This window comes from Hetaerina americana, unplaced genomic scaffold, assembly GCF_022747635.1.
Source record: "Hetaerina americana unplaced genomic scaffold, ioHetAmer1.1.p SCAF_8, whole genome shotgun sequence".
NCBI lineage: Eukaryota > Metazoa > Arthropoda > Insecta > Odonata > Calopterygidae > Hetaerina > Hetaerina americana.
The window spans coordinates 30,700,642-30,724,650 of NW_027287427.1; the positions used below are offsets into that span (position 1 = coordinate 30,700,642).

At 35.7% G+C, this 24,009-nt stretch overlaps 1 protein-coding gene across 3 annotated transcripts in view; it reads right to left on the reverse strand.

Moving 5' to 3' along the window:
- The window catches only part of pod1 (coronin pod1), a 49,025-nt gene extending 25,395 nt beyond the window's left edge, over positions 1–23,630 (reverse strand). For 2 of the 3 annotated variants that reach the window (XM_071596305.1, XM_071596304.1), the window contains exons 1-9: positions 23,573–23,630; positions 23,086–23,283; positions 22,855–23,003; positions 13,931–14,117; positions 13,513–13,724; positions 13,240–13,322; positions 12,331–12,586; positions 10,692–10,838; positions 2,563–2,946 (exon numbers count right to left, since the gene is read on the reverse strand). In XM_071596305.1, coding sequence (XP_071452406.1) covers positions 2,563–2,946; positions 10,692–10,838; positions 12,331–12,586; positions 13,240–13,322; positions 13,513–13,724; positions 13,931–14,117; positions 22,855–23,003; positions 23,086–23,245 — 1,578 coding nt within the window. In that variant the 5' untranslated portion in view covers positions 23,246–23,283; positions 23,573–23,630. The remainder of the gene's footprint in view (positions 1–2,562; positions 2,947–10,691; positions 10,839–12,330; positions 12,587–13,239; positions 13,323–13,512; positions 13,725–13,930; positions 14,118–22,854; positions 23,004–23,085; positions 23,284–23,572) is intronic. The other variant, XM_071596306.1, reaches the window with a different exon arrangement.
- Positions 23,631–24,009: the final 379 nt, after the last annotated feature.

Consider the following 24,009-nt stretch of genomic DNA (forward strand, 5'->3'; position numbering starts at 1 on the left):
GACATGGTGAAGCAGTGAGCTCAAACTCAAAGGCAACAGAGAACTTCATCGCCAACTTAAAGGAGCTCTTAGATTCTTAGGGTTACATGCGGCAACAGGTTTTTAATTCTGACAAGATGGGACTCTTTGAAAAAGATGCAGAACCTATAAAACAGCAGAGGAGTATGCATTGCCAGGCAGCACGCTAATGAAAGACCATCTCATGCTGCTATGTCATGCCATGCGAAAGTGGCTTGAAAATTAAACCCCTGCATGTTTACCATTCAGAAACTCCACAAGCCTTCAAGAAAGGTAAGCCTAGAAGAACTTAAAGAGATTAAGCTAAATGTGATGTGGAGGTCATATGAGAGGATGGGAAGCTCTTGCATTGTACATTGAGATGCATCACCCACTTAAGGCATGCTATGAGTGCTACAAATTTATTTGATGATAATTCTGTGTTGCATTTTCACAAAATTTTCCAGCCTCGGCAAAAGACAATGGTCCTAGACAGCTTTCTAGTAAAAAAGAAATAGGATTGAATTATAAATAATAAGCTAATTATTTTGATTCTCTTTTGTTTTCTGCAAATGAAATGAATTCCAGGTTAGTTAATTCCATGAAAGAAGAAAAGAAAAACATGACTCATGATCCTAAATAATGTATTTAAAATTTTATTTGAATAAACCATGCATATAATTTTTTTTGCATGGAAAGCATTATCATATTTTACATTAATTTATATGGGAAAAATTGTTTCGCTCAATGAATGTTTCAGTTTAAGAGAGAGATTTCAGAATGAATTATGCTTGCTGTGCGAGGTTCCACTGTATTAGAACCCCAGGTACAGAAGAGCATGGATGAAACATGATTAGAGCATGTTTAAGTCAATCAGAAAGAAAATTGTGAAAGGCAATCTCTTCTAAATACACATCATGCAGCTTTTCAATTTGCCTACCTCAAAAGGGAATGACATGAATGTTTTAATGCATGTTACTTTGGCTATTTCAATGATTAGAAGAATGCAATAAATGCACCTTTGTACATAATGAAGAGAAGTAAGAATTAGAGAGCAATTAGTCTTTTGAGTGCAATGGGGAAAAAAAAGTTGACTGAAATATAGAAAGAAATATGTTAGGATAAAATCTGGGATGTGCGATGTGGTTTTATGCCTACTATGGGCAGTCAAGTACATTTTTTTGCACTACGGAAATGTATGGACCAGCAAAAATTATGTTTTATTTGGAGAATTTGTAGCAATTTGAAAAATATAAAAGAAGGGCTGGATCGAGGAAAGTTATCGAAGGTTTTGAGAAGACTGCTTAGTGAATGAGCTGGCACTAAATGCTATAAAAGGGATGCATGAAAAAACTGGGGCTAAATAAGAACAAATGGGGACTTGAGTGACTTAAATGAAATAAGAGTGTGAAACAAGGATGTGTAATGCCACTATGGTGGTTCAGGCGTTCAAGAGATGCAATGATCAGATAGGTGGCAAGTGTTTGAGATGTAAATGTTCCCATTCTTGTACACGAGTACACTGTTGAAGCCTTACTGTAGACTGGAAACCTGGACCTAGTCTAGCTATTGTAAGGTAAGAGAAGGAATAAATTGAGGGCTAACATTCCAAAAATAAAAGTAGTCAAGTTTGCTACAAATAGTATAATGTGGAATGTGTAAAAATTGAATGTTTGTCTAATGCAGGAAAAATGGAAATGTATCTAAGTATACTTCTAACACACTAATTTATTTTACGACACTGGGAGAATGTGGTAATAGCAACTTTAGTGGAGTCACCCATTGCAATATCAAAACGAATGCCAACCAGACCATGGGTTTGGCATATCTGAGGAGTCTACGTGTGAAAATTGTTAAGCTGTTTTGGTCAGGAAAGGAGGATGGCTGAAAGTCAAATAATATGAGAAAAGAGTTAAGTGTTGAGAGGACGGGGTAAGCCGAGGAAGAAGAAAGTAACTTTGTTTTCATAAACAACAAGAATCCTCTTAATAGTACCTATGCCCAATGGAAATGGTGTATTGTGTATGTATGCATGCACATTATTCAATATCCTTTAGTAAGTCACTCCACAATGTGTTTGTGGGATATTATAAAGGCAATTTCCAGGTTGCCTCAAAATTAGATAAAATAATTCATCCGAGAACAGTCTTCTAGAAGCTTGATCAAAAAATTCACTGCACAATCATGATTGAATGGCCATTCTGTACACAAAAAATAAAAAGCATGCAATGAAATAAGTGATACATGCAGTCCAAAGATTGAAGAACTATTGAATATTCAAGATTTATTATTTGGAGTTCAGGTAGCACATAAAAAACAGAAATAGGAAATGAATAGTTTACGAGATATATAGATAACATGAAGTCTAGCCCGTACATATGATCCACTAACCAGCTCAGACTTTACATTGAGTTACAGTTACCACTACCCAGCATTGAAAAAAATCAACAGATCAAATATAATACACGCACATAAATCAAAGCTTTCTACTCTAGTTGGTTAGCTGCTAAATATGCTTCCAAGTGAGAGAAACGTGGGGGAGAATGGGGAATAAAACCCGCTGACCTTGAATATGGGGGCTGGGGTGATAGTGGTCACAGAAGAGGTAGCCAGGGGGGCTGTCCGTGGTCGGGCTACTGGGCGAGGGGGGGCTGCAGGTGGTGGGATAGTGTCCTCCACCACGGTCGTCGGTTCAGATGGCACTGAACCTCTGGACCGAGGCAAGGGCTTTGGAGGTTGTTGTATGGCGCGATCATCACATGTACTACCGTTGTGAGCAGGGGAGTGAGCACCTGATACTCGTCGGCTTTCAAACTCTGACAAGGGTGAATTGCTCATTGGCTTGTTCGCTGTTGCTTCAACCTTCCTCTTCTTTTTCCCATTGTCCTCCTCTTCCCTCTTCTTCGAAATGAGTCCCTTTTTCAACTCTGACAGTGGCCCACGGTGTACCTGGGATCCAATCATTACAATATATACATATTCACACCCACATGGGCATAATACTCTGGGAAGGGAATGCATATCTTTCAAGATCTGGATGATGTATCTAAAATATTTACAACCATGTCTTTAACATGGAGTTGAACTGTGGGCATTTTAAATGGTCATGGTCCACATCCATACCACTCTGCACCATGTTCAACTCCACAAAAAATATGTAATCACCAACTGGCCATCTCCCTGAGGTATGAAAACAATTGAGATGCTCATGATTGTAACTCTTGGGCCACTTACTTTTCCAAATCCCACAAAAATACTTATCAACCAATGCACACTGCTTTGGAACAAACATTGTATATGAATCAAATATAGGACATGTGTGATTCACAAGGAAAGAAATTTCTTCAACAAAAAATTTAAATTTTTCTTCAAATTTACTTTAATCACATTAATCTACCTGAAGGTTGGTTTGATAGGTGAGAGTAGAGCTCACCTTGTTCTAAGCCTTATATGGCATGTGATATTTACACATACAAGTATGGGGGTCAATTCCTTTTCTTGTGCTGTGATTTCCTATGAAGAATTGGTACTTAAAAACCACACCACTTGGGCGAAGCTGATAGAGACAATAGGCATCACCCAACATTGAAACCTGGACCCTTTCATCAGTAGCCCAGTGCTCCACCCACTGGTCTATCACACCCACCTCAAATTTACCATTAAATTAAAAATTACACTTGAAAAATTAAAATAATTAAGATCTCATGGGTTGTTTTTTTTATTCAACTGTATCAATTGAAATTGCACAACACATACTATTACAATTATGATGAATTTTTCACAGTAAAATAATTCTAAATATGTGAACAATATTGCACCTTAAGAATGCAATAAATTTTGATGAATGTCCTTTTATCTACATGAGTAGTAAAAAAAAAGGATATAATGATGCTTGTTGACTATGTCTTCTTGGAAAAAATGAATAAATATTATGAGATAAATATGCACCTAAATTAAATATTCAGCGATCGCAGTAGTTACTAACCAGCCTCAATTAATATACTTTACACTTTCAGGCTTCACTTCGCGGATTTGTTTGACGCCCATATTAAAAGTGAAGCTTGTAATTTTCCACATACTTTATTTCACAGTAAAATGCGTTTCACTGACTTGCAGCATCATCAGGCACCACAGTAATGCATTTTACTGTGAAATTAAGTCTAATGAAAATCACAAACTCTTCTAATATGGACAGCCTTAATTAATGTAATGATACTATCATTACATGCAGCTATCTAAATTTACAAATCCATGCATTGCGCAAATCACATATTCAAAGCAATACAACACATCGGGGAAACAAAAATATAGAATCAACAATCAAAAATCTCACTCTAAAACTTAATTGAAAAGAGATACAAATTATAATTCAATTATAGTGTTCTCCTTTATAAAATAACTAGAGTATTATAATTGAAATACCTAGTTATTCACTTGTAATGGTTGTGACATTTAATGAGGTAATAATGAACAATTGTGGATGAACTAGTTGGAGCAGTTGTTTGAGAACATGACAAATATGTAAAGTAGGAAAGCTACAGTACTGGTGAAGGACACTGAAAATGGGGAAATTTCCTGATTCCATCAAAGAATTAAAAGGTATGGTTTTTAAAACAAAAGAGTTATAAAGGCACATTTGGAACTATGATAAATTTTCTTACAATAATAAAAGGGTTCCTTTCTCTGCAATAATTTGCATAGCTTCTCTGTGTTATGACAATACTTTAAACTTCATTTGCAAAAAATTTCTCCCTTGATGTTAACTCAATTCCACTATTCTTTGTATATCCTATATTGATTGAGATATTGACAATCTCATTATTGCACAAGGCCAATTTTCCTAACGATAATATTTTTTTCATAGAGTGGCACTTGTCACCTTGAATTCCATAAAATTAGGCTTAACCTAGATTCCTTTATAACCATGGCTGATTTTCAACAAAAAACAGCAATTTATACCTACATCAGAACAAGTTGCAATCTCAACTCAACAATATAAGAGGACATTTTAATTGAGCATTTCATAAATAATGTGTTTCCTGGCATGTTAAACACAGTTTAAAACAAATTGCATGTGATAGAAGAAGTATTGAATATTTTATGCAAAAGTTAATGAATACAAAAATATGTACTCATATGCAGATTAATGGCAAAATTTTATTAGTCAGATATTTTCAACAATGCAGCAAAAAAATTTTCCCTTCAATGTTCACTCACTACATTATCACCATCAATGCTATGGAGTGAGATATCACCGAAAATATTTTGTTCCATTTTATATGTACTAAGTCAGTCTACAGAATACATTTGGAATATGTTAAATGTACCTAACTTTAAGTCAAAATTCATGCATATAACACAATATTGTAAGAATGTACACCACTAATTACAAACAAAATGAGCAAATGAAATAACTGCAAATTAAACTTAATAAAAAGCAATAGAAATCATTAATCCACAGAGAAAGCAATGAAAAAATAAACTCAAACTTAAAAATAAAAATTACATACTCGTACATACAGATAATAGTGCAACAGATGTAAGTGCAGATACAAGTGATATAACTATTGCAAAACAATTTGCTTTTAGCTATGCATTAATCAACCATCGATTAACAAAATCAATCTTATTTTTTGTTTAAAGAGCAAATCACAGAAAAGTTGACATAGATTAGCATTAACCAGTGTTTACCAATGGGTTTCATTGAATTACAAATTAGAAAATACAATGATAAAGAACACCATATGCAAATGGCAAAATTTCAGGACCTATCCATTTTTTGTTACAGGAAGAAGTGAAATATCATTATTTTGAGGTTTTACAGGCCATATACCTGAGTTAAACACTTTCAGAAGATCAGATTCTTTTCAACTGACCTAATATAAAAACTGTAAACTGAGCATGGGCAAATGAAAAAGTGATGTATCATCTCATGTCAGCTTTGTTTAAGATGATTTTTTCAAGAACAGAACTTGTTCTTGTGTACAATATAATAATTTTACTCACATTTGTCAAAAATAGATTAATAAAAAATAAAAACAAAATTACATTAGCAACTGTTAACATGCTTCTGACCTAAACTATTATAAAGAGCCATCAGACAAATTCAATGATACTGCGATCTATTCCAAGTGAATAATCATTCATTCTTTTTTATGCCAGTTGCAACGAATGCCATGTGGGTGTCCCAATTATTTCATAATTTTTTAACTTTTAATCATATTTAAATTGATATATCAAAACCAAATTTTACACATGGAAAAAATAAGACACATTTTAGAGTTAGTGTTAATAAATTTATATTTCTGAGATTTAAAATACCCGAATTTCTCTCTGAACACCAGTGACATTTATCACTAACTTTCTCTAATAAAATTTCCTTTGGAAACAAAAAGTAATGAATAATCAACTTGCATGTTTGAATAAATAGAAGGGATGATTTTAGGGAATATTTCACATGAAACTTATAAATGTATACATTTACTACCAGTGACATTATCACAGCCAGCTACAAGCTAAGATACATATAACATGAGGACAAGCAGATCGCTCAAATGCAGGCGAGACATCAATATGCTGGCATGCAGTCAGGCAGATGTAAATGTGAACTCATTTCAACAACAAATATTATGGACATGAAATATGAAAACTTGACTGTAATAGAACATAAAAACATAAAGGTGTATTTTCTAGAAAAATTTACCCAAATTAGAAAGATAAACTGCAGCTTATCCAAGCGTCAACAAGCCCATGAATAGATAAAGAATCAGATAGAGTACATACCAGTATATCAAACTTATAAACTTTGCCATACAAACAGAATGAGCATGAGAACCTAAACTAGGTAATATATTACATGGATAAGTGCTGATGGTGGAAAACTGACAAAATGATTCCATTTGTGTTGTGTTAATTGATACTGACCTATTTAATGAGTTATGCTTCCAACAAAATATATTTGATGATTTTGCTAAGTGAGCAAGATTTCCTTTACCCCATTAAAAGAATAACCTCCCATTAAGTGATTTGGAATTTTCGGATAGCAATTATAATCCATTTTTTTCTTTAACAATGATTAACACATTATTTATTTTTGAAAAGGACAAAATATAAAGGGTGGTCACGTAAGAGTTGAAATGAAAATCAATTATATAAGAGCATTGGTCATCCATGGTAATTGAAGAGGTGACCCTGGATAATAGGGTACACATAAAATTCCAGGCCTTATTTTTAGTGGTATATAGTAAAAAAGACTATCATTTAAAGTTAAGTGATTTGATTTTTTCTTCATGATTTCCTTGAATGAAAAATTCATTGTATTCACTCTTCTGAAAATGTTCACGTTTAATATTAATTTTAGTTGATAACTTGAGGTTTATTAATATTCAGAAAAATCAATTGTTGTTTTATATGCACAAAATTTAGAAAATTGCAAAACTCATTCATATTCTCCCCACTTTTGACACAAGTCTGGCAGTGTTTGCTACACTGTATGCACTAGTTAAATGATTTTATCGGTCATCATCCACTTCCTGCAAAGCAGATAATCAGAGAACATGGTATCAGGGAATGTGTCCCTCTGGTTTTCACAGACAGTGGTGTACGGCCCACTGTGAGCCAACCTTTCAGAGGTCCCAGACTATATGATAACTGCTATCCTTCTAACAAAGCTATGAAGGTCAAGGATCTCACCAACACACCTAAAATTTGGTGAACTAGACTCTACCTATGTTTTCATTTACTACACTATGCTTACAAAATGAACATTTTATGAATTTATTCCAAATAACTTTAACTGCTCTTTGGGATAGGAATGCTTCAAGGGGGGGGGCAAATAGATAATCCACCCACTAGATACTGGGACCCTGAATTATCAGCACTCGGCTGTATAATAAAGGTGGGATTACAAACACTTAATGACATTTGCCTCTCCTATCTCTGTAATTTTGAGAATTTATCAATAGTTTCCTCCATCAAAAATCAATTATCCATCCAAAAGGAGAATGGCCCTAACTACTTCAAATTTTATGAGGGCTGACTTTAATTATATTGCATGGAACTATATACTCAGGCAGTGACCAAGTAGGAATCTGCATATATTTAAAGAAAAAAAAGGTGTTTTACTAATAAAATCATGTACATTTGAATTACTCATTGCAGTAAAAATATTAAACACAACAATTATTTTTGTAGAAATGCAGGCTTATCACATGGAGAAATAAACATTTTTCTTGAATGACACATGAAAACACCCAGTTAATTGTCAGGTTATATTATTTTTTATATCATAATAATTTTTCTTGACAACAAATAAGAAAGTATGCAATATATTCATGCTAATTTGAGAGAGAATAAGTTTATGCCAACAGCCACAATAAGTGGAAAAAAGAATACAAGAAAGGGGTAGCACCAGGGTGATAATGCATCTCCTAATCATGCATTTCTTTGTTAAAAAGGGCAAAAAGTAGAAGACAGACGTGCGGGTACACATTTGAAGCTGTCAGTTAGCTACATATAAAATACTTGAGAAGAACAGGAGGAGGATAAACTCTTAAGTGGGAACACAACCTTACTTGTTACAATTTTGCACACTCAACTAAGTAGATATGTACTTTAAAAATGGAACTGATATATTTCTATCCAATATATATAATTGTATTTATCTAACCAACACTCCTTGGAGCTGAATCCATAATTAGTTCTCCAGCAGCTGAAGAGAGCAAACAAATTACTATCTCAAATAAAATTTATGCTAGTGCTCCATTTTTTTGTATCAGCAGATTCTAGTGAATACATTAAATGCAATACGTTAGAATGTTTGTAAAATATAGCATTATGCGGTTTTGCTTTCTATGAGACTTAGATAAATTCATCCCAGTAACTAAGCATCGTGGGGTAGATGATAAGTTCAAAAACAATTATACTGAAGCTACGTGAGCACAAACTATGACAATGTACAGTTTTGAAATCACCTATTGCCTGTTCCATGAGGAAGAAGTGCTGGCACAATTTATGGCGAGTTAGAGCTAGACATATGCAAAGGATCAATCAGCAGATGTCTGTTTCAACAATGCTGTCCATTAGGGTTTTACACATATAGATCAATGGCCAAGGTACCACTTATTATTCGTTCTCAGGATTTTCCAAATCCTTTTTTGAAACTCTTGCTACAATAATAGCAACTTCCAGACTTCATCAGCCATTTTGAAAAAGACTCAACATTCCTTGTTCAATATTTTCTAAATTATTTAATGAAATTGTGTGGCAGCTAGTTGGCATTAAATCTTTTTTGGCCTACCAGTCTCAACCGAGAATTGCTGAATAGGGGGAGATAATCTCATATGGAAACACCATACATGAAAGCATCATGCTAACAACAGTTTTTCAACAAGCAAGGAGACATTAAATAGGAGTGCAAAGACTAGAAAGAAAGACACATCATAACAGTAATCACCACAGAGGAAAAAAGTCAAAGACAACAAGGATGACAACATTCATTGCTATGCATCACATTAACTTACCAACATTGCAGAACAGAAAAAAGAGCAATTGGAGGCCAAAATGGAATAACATCCATAAAGGTTTTCTACAAAAGTAATCCAAAACACGAGACAAACAATATGGCGAAATATTTGGCAATTAAATAAAAAATACACAAAATAAAATCATTTACATGATATCATGCACCGTGGCTAAGTCATAATGAATCTCATTACACTAATAAAGAAAATGAATTCAAACTGAATTAATTGTTCTAAATTTTCATTTCTAAAAACTTTTACCTTTGCTTAACATAAAATGCATTAAGCTTGAAAATGAAAGTGTATTTTGATATTCCTTTCTGAAATAGGTGGCTTATGCAGTCTAGTAGGGAAGGTATTTTGCGACCAACCATGAAGTTGGTGTTTAAACTCTCAAAATACCTCAGTACAGTACTAGCTAAGAACTCAAACTGTGATATTTTCAAAGTCCCAGATCTTCTGGGAAAAAATTAAGCCTTGATAATGAAACTGCTCTATGTATCTTGCATTCATGATTTTATTAGCTCAGCCAATATTTAGCTAAGTGAGAATCCTTGAAATCCAAAGAAATATACTAAAGGTTACTTCATAAGATCAAGATTCCTTAAAAGAGAATGATTTAACACTTGCAAGGATTGAAAAGAATTTCAAATCACACACAATAATAATATAGCCTGGGACTTTTATATCTTATCACTATGAGCCTTCTCATGGAAGAGAGAAGAAAATGAAATAAAAGTGATAATGTCATCTAAATGGACTACAATGTGATAAGCATAATTTTTGAAATTCTTACTTTTGGGTATTGGACAAGAGAAGTGGTAGGCTGAGTGGGATTTACAAGTTTAAAAATTAAGAGATTTGATCCTTTTTCACAATAAGTTCCAGGAGCGCAGCAGCTGTATAGTATATGCTACAGCTGCTACTTTCCTAAATTTTTATAACACTTTTCTATACTCAACCAATAAAAAATAAGGTGATTTTTGAATTCAAGGTCAAATCGAATAATACAAGTTTAGGCAATAACAACTAACAAATTGCTTGGGAAAATTATTCAGATTCAAGGAACCATTTTCCGAGACATTATATCACATTAAATCTCAGAAAGATGGGTGAAGATGTAAAAGACTTGGCTTCATAATAAAACAGATCTTAAAATATATTAAATCTTACCTGTACATTATCATTTCCCCTTTTTGATGGATCCAGACTAATTTTTGGAATAGGCAGATTACTCCCCTCCATCCACTGTTCTGCAGTCAATTGAGTTTTACAGCCAGCAGTGTCAGGAAATAGGTCTGCATGAAAGTCTCTGTAAGACTGGATAGGTAGAAAATACGAAGATTAAATATGCATACAGAATTCCCCACTTATGTACATGTACCTTCAGGAAATGTTTTGAAGACCTAGCCATAAGCGGTATTGGCTGTAATTCCAAAATGAAATATGAAAGTAACATGGCCAGAAGCTCGCTCTACCTAATTAATGGCATGTTACTATGCGACGATATAAGACCCTGATTCCTATCAATTTTATGTGCAATCTCATAAATTGGTATAAACAACATAAATGTTGTACATATAATGTTATTACTCTATGCTATGAAAAAGAACTTTGAGTTTCTGGATCAGACAGGGTGAATATCATCATCTTTACCCACAATTCTAGCACACTTTCGGGTAAAGGCTACAGAGATCAAGACGAGCCAAGATTTAAAGGGATCTTTCTCCAAAAATATCTAATTCAGGCTGTACCATCTATTTTCTACAGACTTAAATTTCTTTGCAACATGAAAGAGATGCATAATTAAAGCACCCATGACTATCACTAAATGCATGCTTATGGACCACCTTTTTCATTTTTTTGGGCCTACAAAAAAACCTTCAAGACTTTAACCTAAGTGGATCTCCCTAGTTAATTAAAGCGACCAATATTAAAAATGATCAAAATCTAAATTAACTTCTTCACCTTCTTCTCTAGTGGCAACAACCAATTTCTTTCTTTTCTTAATAACAAATTTAGAATAACCTTTTTGTTTGGAAGGCATGTTAAGTAATACAAATTTTGCTCAAATAAAAACATGCAACAACTTCATGCATGACCGCCACATGGAAACATTGGTTTTAGGTGAGGTTTTCATGCAAATTTATGAAAGAATTCATATGCAAATGGTTGAAATTTTCATCTATTCCAATATAATTCCATCAATTTCCCAAATTAATGCCGTTAAACCAAAACAACATAGCCTATTTGATTTATTTCATTTCCTGGAAAGACTTTTGCAATTTTTCTCAAAACATATTACTGCATTGTTGAATTACTCCAATGAAAAAAGATCTTTCCCACGTCTTTGCCTGTCATCTGTTGTATTTACTTGGTCTAACAACAATGTCTTGTAAAAAATATATACTGTCAGCCTTGATGAAAATATTGCAATTTCAGATACAGGATACCTTTTCCCTCTTTCACTGTACAAGACAACGAATTCTTGCATGCACAAAATATACAAACCAGTAGCCCAGCTTATACATTATTTACATTTCTTGAGCTTCTCTAAAAATACCCATGACAATGAAGAACTTTCACATGGCAAATGACATTTATTTTTCCTTTTCAATCCCAACAGAATATCAGCCAAAAGTAATTACAGTTGTGAATTTGCATCTCAAAATTTCCCTGGTTCTCCACTTTGCTTTGCCTATTCAACCTCAGGTGAAAAGTTACCTATCCTCCGTAACCATAAGAGCTATGCTACTTGAGAGCCCTCAGAATTTAAATATAACTCTCATCAAAGACCAGTAATTCAACAAACCTTTCTTGGAACCTGGTATGTGATAGGGATAACAGCAGTTGATGTCAGTTGAAGCACACGATTCACCTCCCCTTCCATGACTTTGAGTGCTCTTTTAGGTGCAAGGCAAGCTCCTTTTGTTTGTTCCCCTGAATGACGAATACCTTCAGCCAAGAAGGGTTCTCGATCCATCACCTCCATATAAGCTATTGTCGTGTCCCCTTTGCCAGCAAGGAAGAGCATATTTGTATCCGGATCAAATAAGGGAATGAGAATACTGCAAAAAATTAGAAAAACGACGATTGTATTTTCACATAGTGCTAAATCAATGATGACTCATCCTGGAAAAAAATAAGGTTGGTATTCTAATTGAAAGGAAATTCTTAATTGCATATTCCATAAAATTTAGAGACTAAAGTAGAGGCACAATATTCTGCTTTCTATGTATGCAACAGTTGCCCTTACCAGATATTTTCCTTAAAAAAATTAAGACAATGTAAAGTATGTGTGAAATTTTGAATGACAGATATTCAATTTGGATGTAAAAGTCATGCCGCTCAGCAAGGGCACAAGCAAGTGCATTCTGATGCTGGTTTAGGATGTTGATCATTGGATGCATAGAGACATCAATTGGGATGAGGGGGGAGCAAATCAAGGAGAAATGGTGCCACATAAAACATTCATACCTGATGCGGCCAAAATGCCGCCTCAAATTTTAGATTACACCCATTTTAAACACACCATCCTGAAATTGTGACAGTCATTCAGGATCACAGTTATGGAATTAATGATAGAATAGATTGGCATCACCTATTTGTATGTTTTCAACAAAAACACAAGTGATTCAACAGAAGTACTAAAGATTAGACAAAACTGGAGTGAAATGACGATTCAAGGATATCACATTTAAATAGTTATAAAAATGCTCACCCAGTAGAGCTATCCAGCACTAGGGCTTTTTCTGTTTCCTCAAAGTTTCTAAGGTCTCTGATGTAAACTTGTCTCAGACGATTCTAGAAAAAAAGGGTACGTATTATCCAGCTGAACATTAGTAATTTGCACTTTTGAAATGACAAAAAAATAACATTATTTTCTGAAGCATGAGATAAATAGGAGGTTTTTACTAATAGCTCATTTATAATTTAACAAATGCTTCATAATTAATGAGAAAAATTCAACATAACAAAGAGCACACACACTTACAGCATCAAAACCAGTGGTTAATATTCTGTTTGAAGATCCTAGCCATACAACCCGTGAATCCTTTATGCTCTGATGGCTATTGGCTACGTGGGTGAAACAACCACCTCTAGGATCTAATACACGAACTTGCTTGTCTTTACAGGATGTCGCTAGCAGTGAGCCATCTGATTTCCATCCTACAGCTTGAATTACTTCACTGTGTTCACTATTAGCTGAAGGTAAAAGCCAATTTAATCAAACATATGACTACCCTACACAATATTGACAAATTGACACATTCTCTTAATAAGGATAGGTGAAAACAAAGCATGCCTTAATACATTTAAAAAAAAGTTAAAATAAAAAAATATGACTAGAAAATAAATTAGAATTTAAACTCATTCAGATGAAATTGCCATTCAAAGAAATCATAACTTACAATACATCTCTTTCTCGGTCAATATATCCCATAAAGTCAAAGTAGTGAAAGATGTTGATGTGAGCAAATTCTCTGCAGTAGGATGAAACAATACTGTCTCCACTCTCCTTTGTCGATGAGAAAAGGTGCACTCAGGGGTTGTAATGCTTTCTGTCAGCCCATCTTTGGGGATATGCCAAATCTTAACCTGAAAATGTAGAGGGTTTAAATGTTAGTTTGTTCTTTTCCATATGTCTGATTAGCTACATTTCACAACACTTATTACCGATGATAGATTTTTCAAAATATACACTGAGAAGGTAGCATATAGACATATATTAAAAATGTTCGTTCGAAGGTTTCCGCGGCGATGAGTAGGTGATTTCCACATTTTTCAGGCTGCGTCCGCGTATGTCGTTTAAATGTACAACAGTTTCGCCAGCTATCCTGCTGGCGTCCTCAGGTCAAGGATGAAAAGAAGCTTGTTGTCCCGTCTTATATAGGAAAAATCCGGCGCCAATACCGGGAAATTTCTTGGCCAATCAGGGAACGTCCTCATATTTGCGCGGAATTATTCGTTTCCACGCACTGTGGAGTGGATATCCATCCTCTCTGTTAAAATTTTCTGGCCTTTTAACGATTTCAATGGCCTCTCTGATTATTCTCTGGAAGTATTTTCCTTCTTTCGCTATTATTTTAGCGTCGTCGAAGAGAATAGAGTGTCCAGGTTCACTCCAGGCGTGCTCAGCGATGGCCGATGCTCTAAACTGTTTGGCCTTGGTTGCCCTCTGGTGTTCACTCATGCGTGTTTTCAGCGCTCTGCACGTTTCACCGATGTACCATTTGCCACAGGAGCATGGCACTTGGTACACGCCTACTGATATTAACGGTGAAATTCCATCCTTGGGTCCGGGTAGGGTGTCAGCTATCTTGGTGACGCAGTTGAATCTGGTCACCACATCATGTTTCCTTAAAGCCCTCGCGATTCTTTCCGAAGTCCCTGCGATGAAGGGGATGGTGACGTAAGCCTTCGGACGTGGTCTGGAGTCTTCCTCTCTGTCAGGAACAGCGGTGGTTTGTCTCTTCTTTTCTTCCTTCTCGGCCCTTTTTTGGATCATATGAGCGCTGTATCCATTCCTTTGCAGGGCATTTGTCAAGTGTTTCTTCTCGTTGGCAATAGAATCGGAGTCACATATTTTATATGCTCGGTTGACAAGTGTGTCTACCAGTGAGGTCTTCTGACTGGGATGGTGGTGCGATGCAGCATTAAGGTAGCGGTCGGTGTGAGTAGGCTTCCTGTATACTCTGTGTCCAAGCCTCCCATTCCCTGTATTTCTCTTCACCATGACGTCCAAGAAGGGCAGTTGATGATCCTTTTCCACCTCCATAGTGAAGTGGATGGCTTGATGCTGTGAGTTCAGATGTTTCAGGAACTTTTTTAATTCTTCCTCTCCGTGTGACCAAATGACAAAAGTGTCGTCGACATATCTTAGCCACAGTGAGGGCCGCTTGTCGCAGGATTCCAGTGCTTTCTTTTCGAAGCTCTCCATGTAGAGGTTGGCCACAACCGGGGAGAGGGGTGAGCCCATCGCAGCTCCTTCCATCTGCTCGTAATGGTCACCATTCCATAGGAAGAAGGAATTGCGGAGGCAATGCTCCACCAATCCTGGAAAGTCCTTAGGGATTCCGCGGGAGGTGAGTTCCTTGATGATATTCAGCGATTCCTCAATAGGGACGCTGGTGAAAAGCGATTCAACATCGAAGCTGACCATGAGATCGTTGTCGTGGATGGTGATGTTTCTTATTACGTCAATGAAATGCGTCGAGTTTTTTACGAAGCTGGGTGTCTGTCCGACGTGGTCCTGCAGAGACCGCGCCAAGTACTTGGCGAGTTGGTAAGTCGGAGCGTCGATCTGGCTCACAATCGGTCGGAGAGGTACATCCTTCTTGTGAATTTTGGGCAGGCCGTACAGTCTCGGTGGTTTCGGTGCAGTCGGAAGCAGGCGTCGTTGCTCTTCTTTTGGAATAAGCGATCGTTTAATGATAGCCCTTGTGCTTCTCTCCGTCTTGGCAGTCGGATCGCTTTTCAATTTCCTATAAGTCGGACTGCTGAGGATGAGCGATATTTTCCCTTCGTAATCCTCTCTATTTATCAGGACTGTTGCGTTGCCTTTGTCAGCTGGTAAAATGATATATTAAAAATTTTATGCCCATACTTTTTCCAATAATCATTTCAGCAGTGATACATGGCAAAAAATGGATTGTTTAAATATCATTTCACAAGAGAATTTCTCATACACTTAATTTGAAAGCATGAATAAATAATGATAACACTTATGATGTGATACATCAAAATTTTAATGATATGTCATTTCAGTGTTACTTTTGAAAATATGAGAATATCTCCTACTGTACCAAGGTACATTACTGTGCATGATGAGCATTTATATATAGATGAACATCAACCCAGTAAGTCTGGAAGTCAAGGCATATGCCATGTAATGCTGGGCATGGGTGCATTGTCATAAAATGTCTTTTACAGAGATCATTACACAAAGTGATGGATTTATCTTTTAGAGAAAACAGACAATCAAATTAATACTACCATGATTATTACTTCAATAAAATTGAGATGCTTAACAACCCAATATCAAATGGGTAAAATAACCATGAAGGATTGATATTATTCGTCTTCCCGCAGAATAAACAGTTTTTTATATTTCAGACCCAGTTTGCTATACTGTAACATGCTCAGATACAGGACAAGGATCTTACCTACATAGTCTCTTAGGTTATAGATAGGAATGGGGGAGGTGGTACAAGAGGAAGAAAAGTTTATCATTAGTGGATGGAAGGAGGGATGTGGGCTCAAGGGAAATGATGTGCCTCGTGGCTTCACAGTGTGACTGGAGGGATAGCCAAGCAATCAGAGAGGACTGAATAGGGGGGAGGAAGGGCTTGCTTTCTGAAACATAGAGAGGAGACCTAGGAGAGGGGAGTGGAAGAGTTACACGTTTTCATTAGTATTGTGCTAATCTTTCTGCCACATGCTAGATAAAATTTCCCATACAGCCACATCCTTTTCATCATTATGTGTAAAATCTTTTGCGAGAAATGGGCTGCAAAGGGTGAATCATCTTCTCCGTTGTTAAAGCACGTTTGTGTTCTGCTGTCCTGATTCAAATGCTCATGCCTGTCTGTCATGCGTATATATTGTACCAAAGTGCCAGTCAGAGAAGTGAAGCCAATAGACTTGTCAAGTTTGCTAATGGAATTTTTTGCATGGGGGTTTAGGTTATTGTAGAAGGTTGTGTAAAGGTTGAAGTCTTTCAGCAGTTTAGCTACTTTTTCTCACAAAGGACCAATATTTATTGTCCCAGCTTCTTTGCTCAAAAAAGTCACATTTTTTAATTTTGCCAACATTTGATGATCAATTTCAATAACTTTACTGATCACAGATTGAGACAATTCTGACAAGGATTAACCAAACAGGGGTAGAGAATGGCAGGGTTGTTCAACTGATACAATGCCTCTTCAGAAATTAAAAAAATACAAAACTTACTGTTTAAAAAATAATTTTTAGTTCAGCCCTACAGTGATCTTTGACTATTATTATAATTATTGGAAGAAGTGAACTACAAGTGCTTTAACCTTTCAGCTGCAGTAGTTGTTTTATTATTTGTAAGAATAAAAAGTGACCGGGTACATCCCTCATTTCCTAGGGTAAAGGCAAAGCAGGTAAATACCCTTACAAGTGAGTTATTTTATTTTTTTGTGCCCTGAGGGATGGCCACCACTGAGTGGATCTCAATGACTCATTAGCAGAGATTAACATTTCATACATCACTTCTTAAAAATTTGTTCGCTTGCCAGTTTGCTACTTATTTGACGTTAACTTCAAGTATCAAACAATTTTTTTTATTTAACATAACATCAATTACTATTATAATGCGTGCTCAGTCTTTATTGCTTTTAGACAGTTGAAAGTTCGTGAGCATCAAAAGTTATGAAATTAATGGGTTTTGATCATAATGGCAAACCCCTCCTCAAAAGTGAGGAGTATCTGTTAATATATTTAAACAAGCACCATTATTTGCAAATTCCTCACTAAACAAATGTATCAACATTTTAAAGGTAAATAGTACCTTCAAAAGGTATTATGGACCATTTCATACATATTTTAAGGTATTATGTACCTTTAAAAGAAACTGGAAAGCTATTAAGCATTTGTTTACCTAATGATTAGTTCCATGACTGAATTTTAAGTTACATGGTCATAGTTATATCATAAATTACAATGAGGGCCCATTAATTCACTGAGAGAAAATAGGAATGATCCTTTTGAAAAGGTAAAGGGTATCCATATCATGTAATACACCAAAGAAACTATCAATTCCCATGAAAAAATTGACAAATATAAGAGAAAACAAAATAAATCAAACAAATAGAAAAGGTTAAAGTATTATAATAAGGAATTGAAACAATTAGCAATCAAGGTGACTTTCAAATTTTAAGAGAATAAAAAGAATTCTGACAGGTTAAAAAAAATAAACATAATTAATTCTGTCAGATCACTTTACAGTAATAAGAAGTATGTCCAATAAATACGTGAACTGAGGCCATAAAAACTTAGTTTTGCAAAATTTAGTCTGCATCGATTTTGTCCCCTTCACAGTACTCTCCATTCGTTGCTTTCCACTTGTTCCATCTTCTTTTCCACTGTTTAAAGCACCCTTGGAAGTCCTCGGCAACAAGGCTTTTTAGTTTTTTCATCGTTCCTTTCTTTATTGTGTCCACATCTTTCCAGTGATGTCCCCTCATCACATTTTTGCATTTTGGGAATAGGAAACAGTTGCAGGGGGCAAGATCTGGCAAATAAGGATGAGGATCAAGGATGGTAATTGAATTTTTTACCAGAAACTGGCAAACAATCAATGCTGAATGTGCAGGTGTATTGTCAAGGTGAAGGATCCATCCATCATGTTTGATTAAAATAGGGTGCACACTTGTTTTTCCTAACTTCAGTTCATCAGCTATCATTCGGACAGTTTTCTGATGATCGGTAAGGATAAGGGACCGCACACGATCAATGTTGTTGTAAACACAGGAGGTTGAAGGTCATCCCGGCCTTGCATCATCTGTGGTGTCTTGTCGGCCCTCTTTAAAACGGATGTTTTCTTCAGAGCATTATCACTGTGAACAGCTGTCAACATTTCAGTAATTTCTTGATAACTTTTACCACATTTCACCAAAAAACTTGATGTTGATTCGTGGCTCCGTGATTTTGTCAATTTTCATTTTTGATAAACTGTAAAAACAAGGACAACAGAAACTAACATAACTGGCACTATACGCACAGCTCGATGATCCCCAAGCATAGACAGCTCATTGGGTCTCAGGCAACTAGTGCTGCTAGTGGGCGGGGCTATAGTCTGCGTCATGGCTGCCATATTGCACCAGTTCGTGCATTTATTGCACAGATCACATATTCAAAGTGGAACCTGGATTCCAATGAAAATTGAATTTTTTGTTTGTTGAAAAAGAAATATAGAATCCCTCACTGAACATATATCTATCCCTCTTTAACCAATTTTGTGAACAAGGCACGGCCAAGTTTACATGTACACCTACAATTTTTATAGATCTTGATGTTATCTATCCCTTAGAAATCCCTTCATAATTCACCCCAGTTACATTATTAACTGCAAGTGTCCATACTTCCCCTGGTCCATGAGGCAGCTAACAATTTGTAAACATCTTTCCCAAAATTGTTATATGATGACACGGAAGGCTTACAAAAGTATATCATCACCTCACCAAAAAATCAAACTGAAATAACCTATAACTTAAAATGAAAGAACTGGAAATAACTCAAAACAGCATTTATCCACCTCAATGGAAACAGGTTTTACCATGAAAAAATAATTATTCGAACATCAAAGATGAGAAATGCATCTTTGCGGCAGTTAATTTCTAGGTTTGCTGCTTCCTATGTAAACCTTTTCAGATCTATAGCAAAAAGAGTAAAATTCCCACTATATTCAAGCGAAAACTTTGATTTTAAATTTGCAGGAGGGACCTGAACAATGCTCCACACATCAAAATTCAAAACTTGCATCAGTATTAAATGTCAATGGAATTTTTTGTCAGTAGATATGAGGGTAATATGAAAAGTTTTCAGAAAAGAAAGAAACGACTTACTGCAAAGTAACTTTTTAATTTTCAGAGTAGTCGACCCTGTGCGCAAACGTATTTCATCCCATCTCGAAAATTAGATTCGATCAGGCCTATGAAATACCTGGCTACTTTGGCTGTTAGTTCTTTGTTTGAAGAGAATCTCCGCCCACTGAGGAAAAGCTTGGGGAAGAGATGGAAATCTGATGGAGCCAAATAAGGGAATTAAGGCAGGTGTGATAGCAATTCATAACTTAGTTCACATATTTTTGTAATGGCACAGACACTTGTGTGTGGGCGGGCATTAACTTGATGAAAGATGACTTTCTTCTTAGCCAAACCTGGCCCTTTTTTCATGTATCTTTTGCTGTATTTGGTCAAAGAAGTTGGCATAATAACGTGCAGTAATTATTTGACCAGTGGGCCGAAAATCTATCAGCAGAATCCCTATCGCATCCCAGAAAATTGAAGCCATCACCTTTCCAGCTGACTGTATTAACTTTGCTTTCTTTGGTGGTGGTGAATCAAAATGTTTCGTCTGCTTTGACTGCTGTTTTGTCTCTTGAGTACAGCAGTGGACCAAAGTTCAATCTGTGGTCACAAACTGGAGCAGAAAATCTTGTTGGTTACTCTTAAAATGTGTCAAAGATTGTTTGGAAATGTCCATTCTGATGCATTTATGATCCTACGTCAAGAGTCATGGCATCCATTTAGCAGATAATTTTCTCATATCCAATTCCACTGTTAAAACGTGATATGCCCGTTCAGATGACATCCCTACAACTTCAAGGATTTATCACACTTTCAGTCAGTGATCCTTCATGACCATTTTATGCATTTTTGCAATAATTTCTTTGTTAGTGGCACATTTCGACCTACCACTACTCGGACCATCATCTAAACTGTTCCGACAAATCTTGACTCATTTGTCCACATGTCAACAGTTGAATATGAAAGAATAGAGTCCCCCAGAGTGTTCTGAAAGTCGGCATGAATTTCCTTTGCTTTCATACATTTCTTTATGAAGTATTTAATCACTGCTCGATCTCAACTTTTTCCATCATCACAAATTACTTCATAGGAACAACAACAAAGAGGTATCCGCACCACAGACCACTTCCCAGGGCACTGACGCATTACATGTTTATCCATAAAGGATTATCAACTACCACGCAGGAAACTTGTTGCACACTTGTTGTAACACTGACATCTGGAGGTGATTCCGAGAACCTTCCAAACTACCCTCGCATATACTGGGATGGCAGTGAGGCCAAGTGGAAAAGAACATTTGGCCTCTGGCATGATTGTTCAGCTAATTGATTATAACTTTACCATCTGGCAGTGTCAATTGCTCAAAACTATCTCAGTAAAATGGCACTGTAGTGTTCCTGACTCATAGATTTTCATGTGTATATGTCTTCCTAATGTTGCATGCTTGGCAATTAATTTTGTGAAACACTTTCATCTCCAATTTTTCCCAGTTCTTAATACTTCTTATTATATTTTTAACATTTGCTGTTGGGATTGAATAGAGTTATGGCCTTGTTCCCTCAGGAATTTTCCTATCCATTCTGTCACCCCTATCCCGTCATTTGTTCAGTCAAAAAGAAAATGACCCTTTGCCCAGACCTAATCTTTTTCTGTGAAAATAGCTAACAGTTGACATGTAAGGTGGGAGAAAACTGAGTCGGTGATAAAGAACTAGAAGTGACAAAAGTGATGTAAACAGTAATAATGAAATACATTAATTTCTGTTAACACAATGACCAAACAGAGAGATAAAAGATGTGTTTGGGAAGAATGAGTTAAGAGTTGAGCTGCAGGATATCCTCACAAAAAGAGGAAGATAGGATAACTGGGCATATTATGTGGCACAATTCTAAAGCCCAAAGGTAGAAATCATGTATGAAAAGAATTTATTTTAATACAGATTGAGCTATGAATAAATTCAATGAAATAATTGAAAAGCAAATTACTTGGAGAGCTATAAGAAGATGCACATTTGGACACAGAAATACTCAATAACAAGTCTGTAGCAGGCTTCTAATAACCATTTCTGGAATTTATAATATATTATCTGACAATACCACACCACTTAATTATTTAATGTAAAGTAAGGGGCACCTATTTACATTAATCCTGTGTTTCTATGGGGATATTTAAATCTGTATTTAACTGATTTCTGAACATAAGCCAGTCACATGATAAGCTCCTAAATACATCTGATAACGTAAGCAATTGAGATGGCACAGATTTTAGGAACTGTCAACAGCCAGCAACAGGGGGCCATAGAAGCTAAATCAGGGACTCAGTAATTTTACGTTAAGATCCCCCTATATAAAAATTTTACATGATTGCTAAATAAACAATATTTAAAATTTGCATAATTATGTTACATACTAATGTTAAAGGTCATAAAAAAAATAATTCTGCCTTTTCTGAATGAGATATTAATTACAGCCTTTTAAAATAAATACAGCTGGAGCAGTATCCAAGAACATACAATTGCGTTGACATCATGAAGAATGTTGATACACTGTTTGTGTTGGCAATGAATCGTGGAGCAGCATCTCCACACACGAGAAATCTAATGGAAACTAAATTTAAATCAGGAAACGGACTTAAGGAAGAACTTAGGAAATAATTGAGACACAGGTAACTCGTGTCAAAGAACATAATTGTTTTCAAAACAATATTTAGCTGTTATGATGCCGATATTGTTTCAAATACAACCCGCACATGCTTGGCTTTCAATGGTCGTACGTACTCACCAAACAATCCTGAGATCCAGTGGCCAAAAGACCATCGTGAAAAGGCGAAAAACCCATATCCGTTACTGTATCTGTATGCGCGTGAACTAGTGGCATTGTTTTGCTCTTCCTGCCACAATCATCAATGGGTAAAACTGCTATGCTAGATCCTGGAGGGTGGAGGTTGAACCATTATCTTCCGAAGATATATATATCTTAAGAGTATATGTTAAAGATGGAACACGAACTTACCATTATGATCAACATTAAAAGCCATAAAAGCGGCAGAAGCTGAAATGTTATTTCCATAGGTTTGGTATGAACCTACAGTGATATCCCTAACACAGGCTTCTGGTTTTGGAACTATCGGAGCAGCATTTTTGTACTTCGAGGCTTTAAATCTCCACGCCATTATTAATGGTTGGTTATATAAATTCGCATAGAATGTAACTAAAAGAAAAATTAAATGAACAGACACTTAAGATATTAACTAGACTGATGCTAACTTCAAATAATAATAATTAAATCATCTATTTTCACTAAAGGTAAACAATGCTGTGAGTTGTTTTCATAGCGTAGCATATACGGCCTTCTCAATGTTAAGAACTGTCTTACTGACATTATTAGATCATATATTACATAGAAGAATGAAATTAATGGATTTATTTTCAATGAAATCTTTGCAAACAAGCTTTAAAGATGACATTACCATTATTTTTTAAACAATATACCGGCTTACCTTGTTAGGGCAATACTGATCGTCAACCAACCAAACCCTTTTACGGAGCAGCGTCGGGTCTGACAGCCGGATGCGGAAGGTTGGCTATTTCCGGTGTAAATAAACTATTTAAAGACCCTAGAATCTTGACTAATTCGTTTTCTTTGTTTATTATTCCGCTGAATGTGATTGATAAATGATCCATTTTTTATGATATTATCGAGATTGATAAAAGAAGGGCATTATTTCAAAAAAGTTCAAGCGACATGAGTCAGCCATGTAAACACGACTGCAAATAACATCTAATGCCAACTAATCGCTTTCTTTGATATGTAGTCTATTTAAATAAGAATTAGTTTCCTGTATATGGTATTCTTGTACTCCAAATTCCTTCAGCTTGCAGTGCACTGGAGATATCAGTCATATTACCGATATACATCAAGGTTACTGCCGTTAAA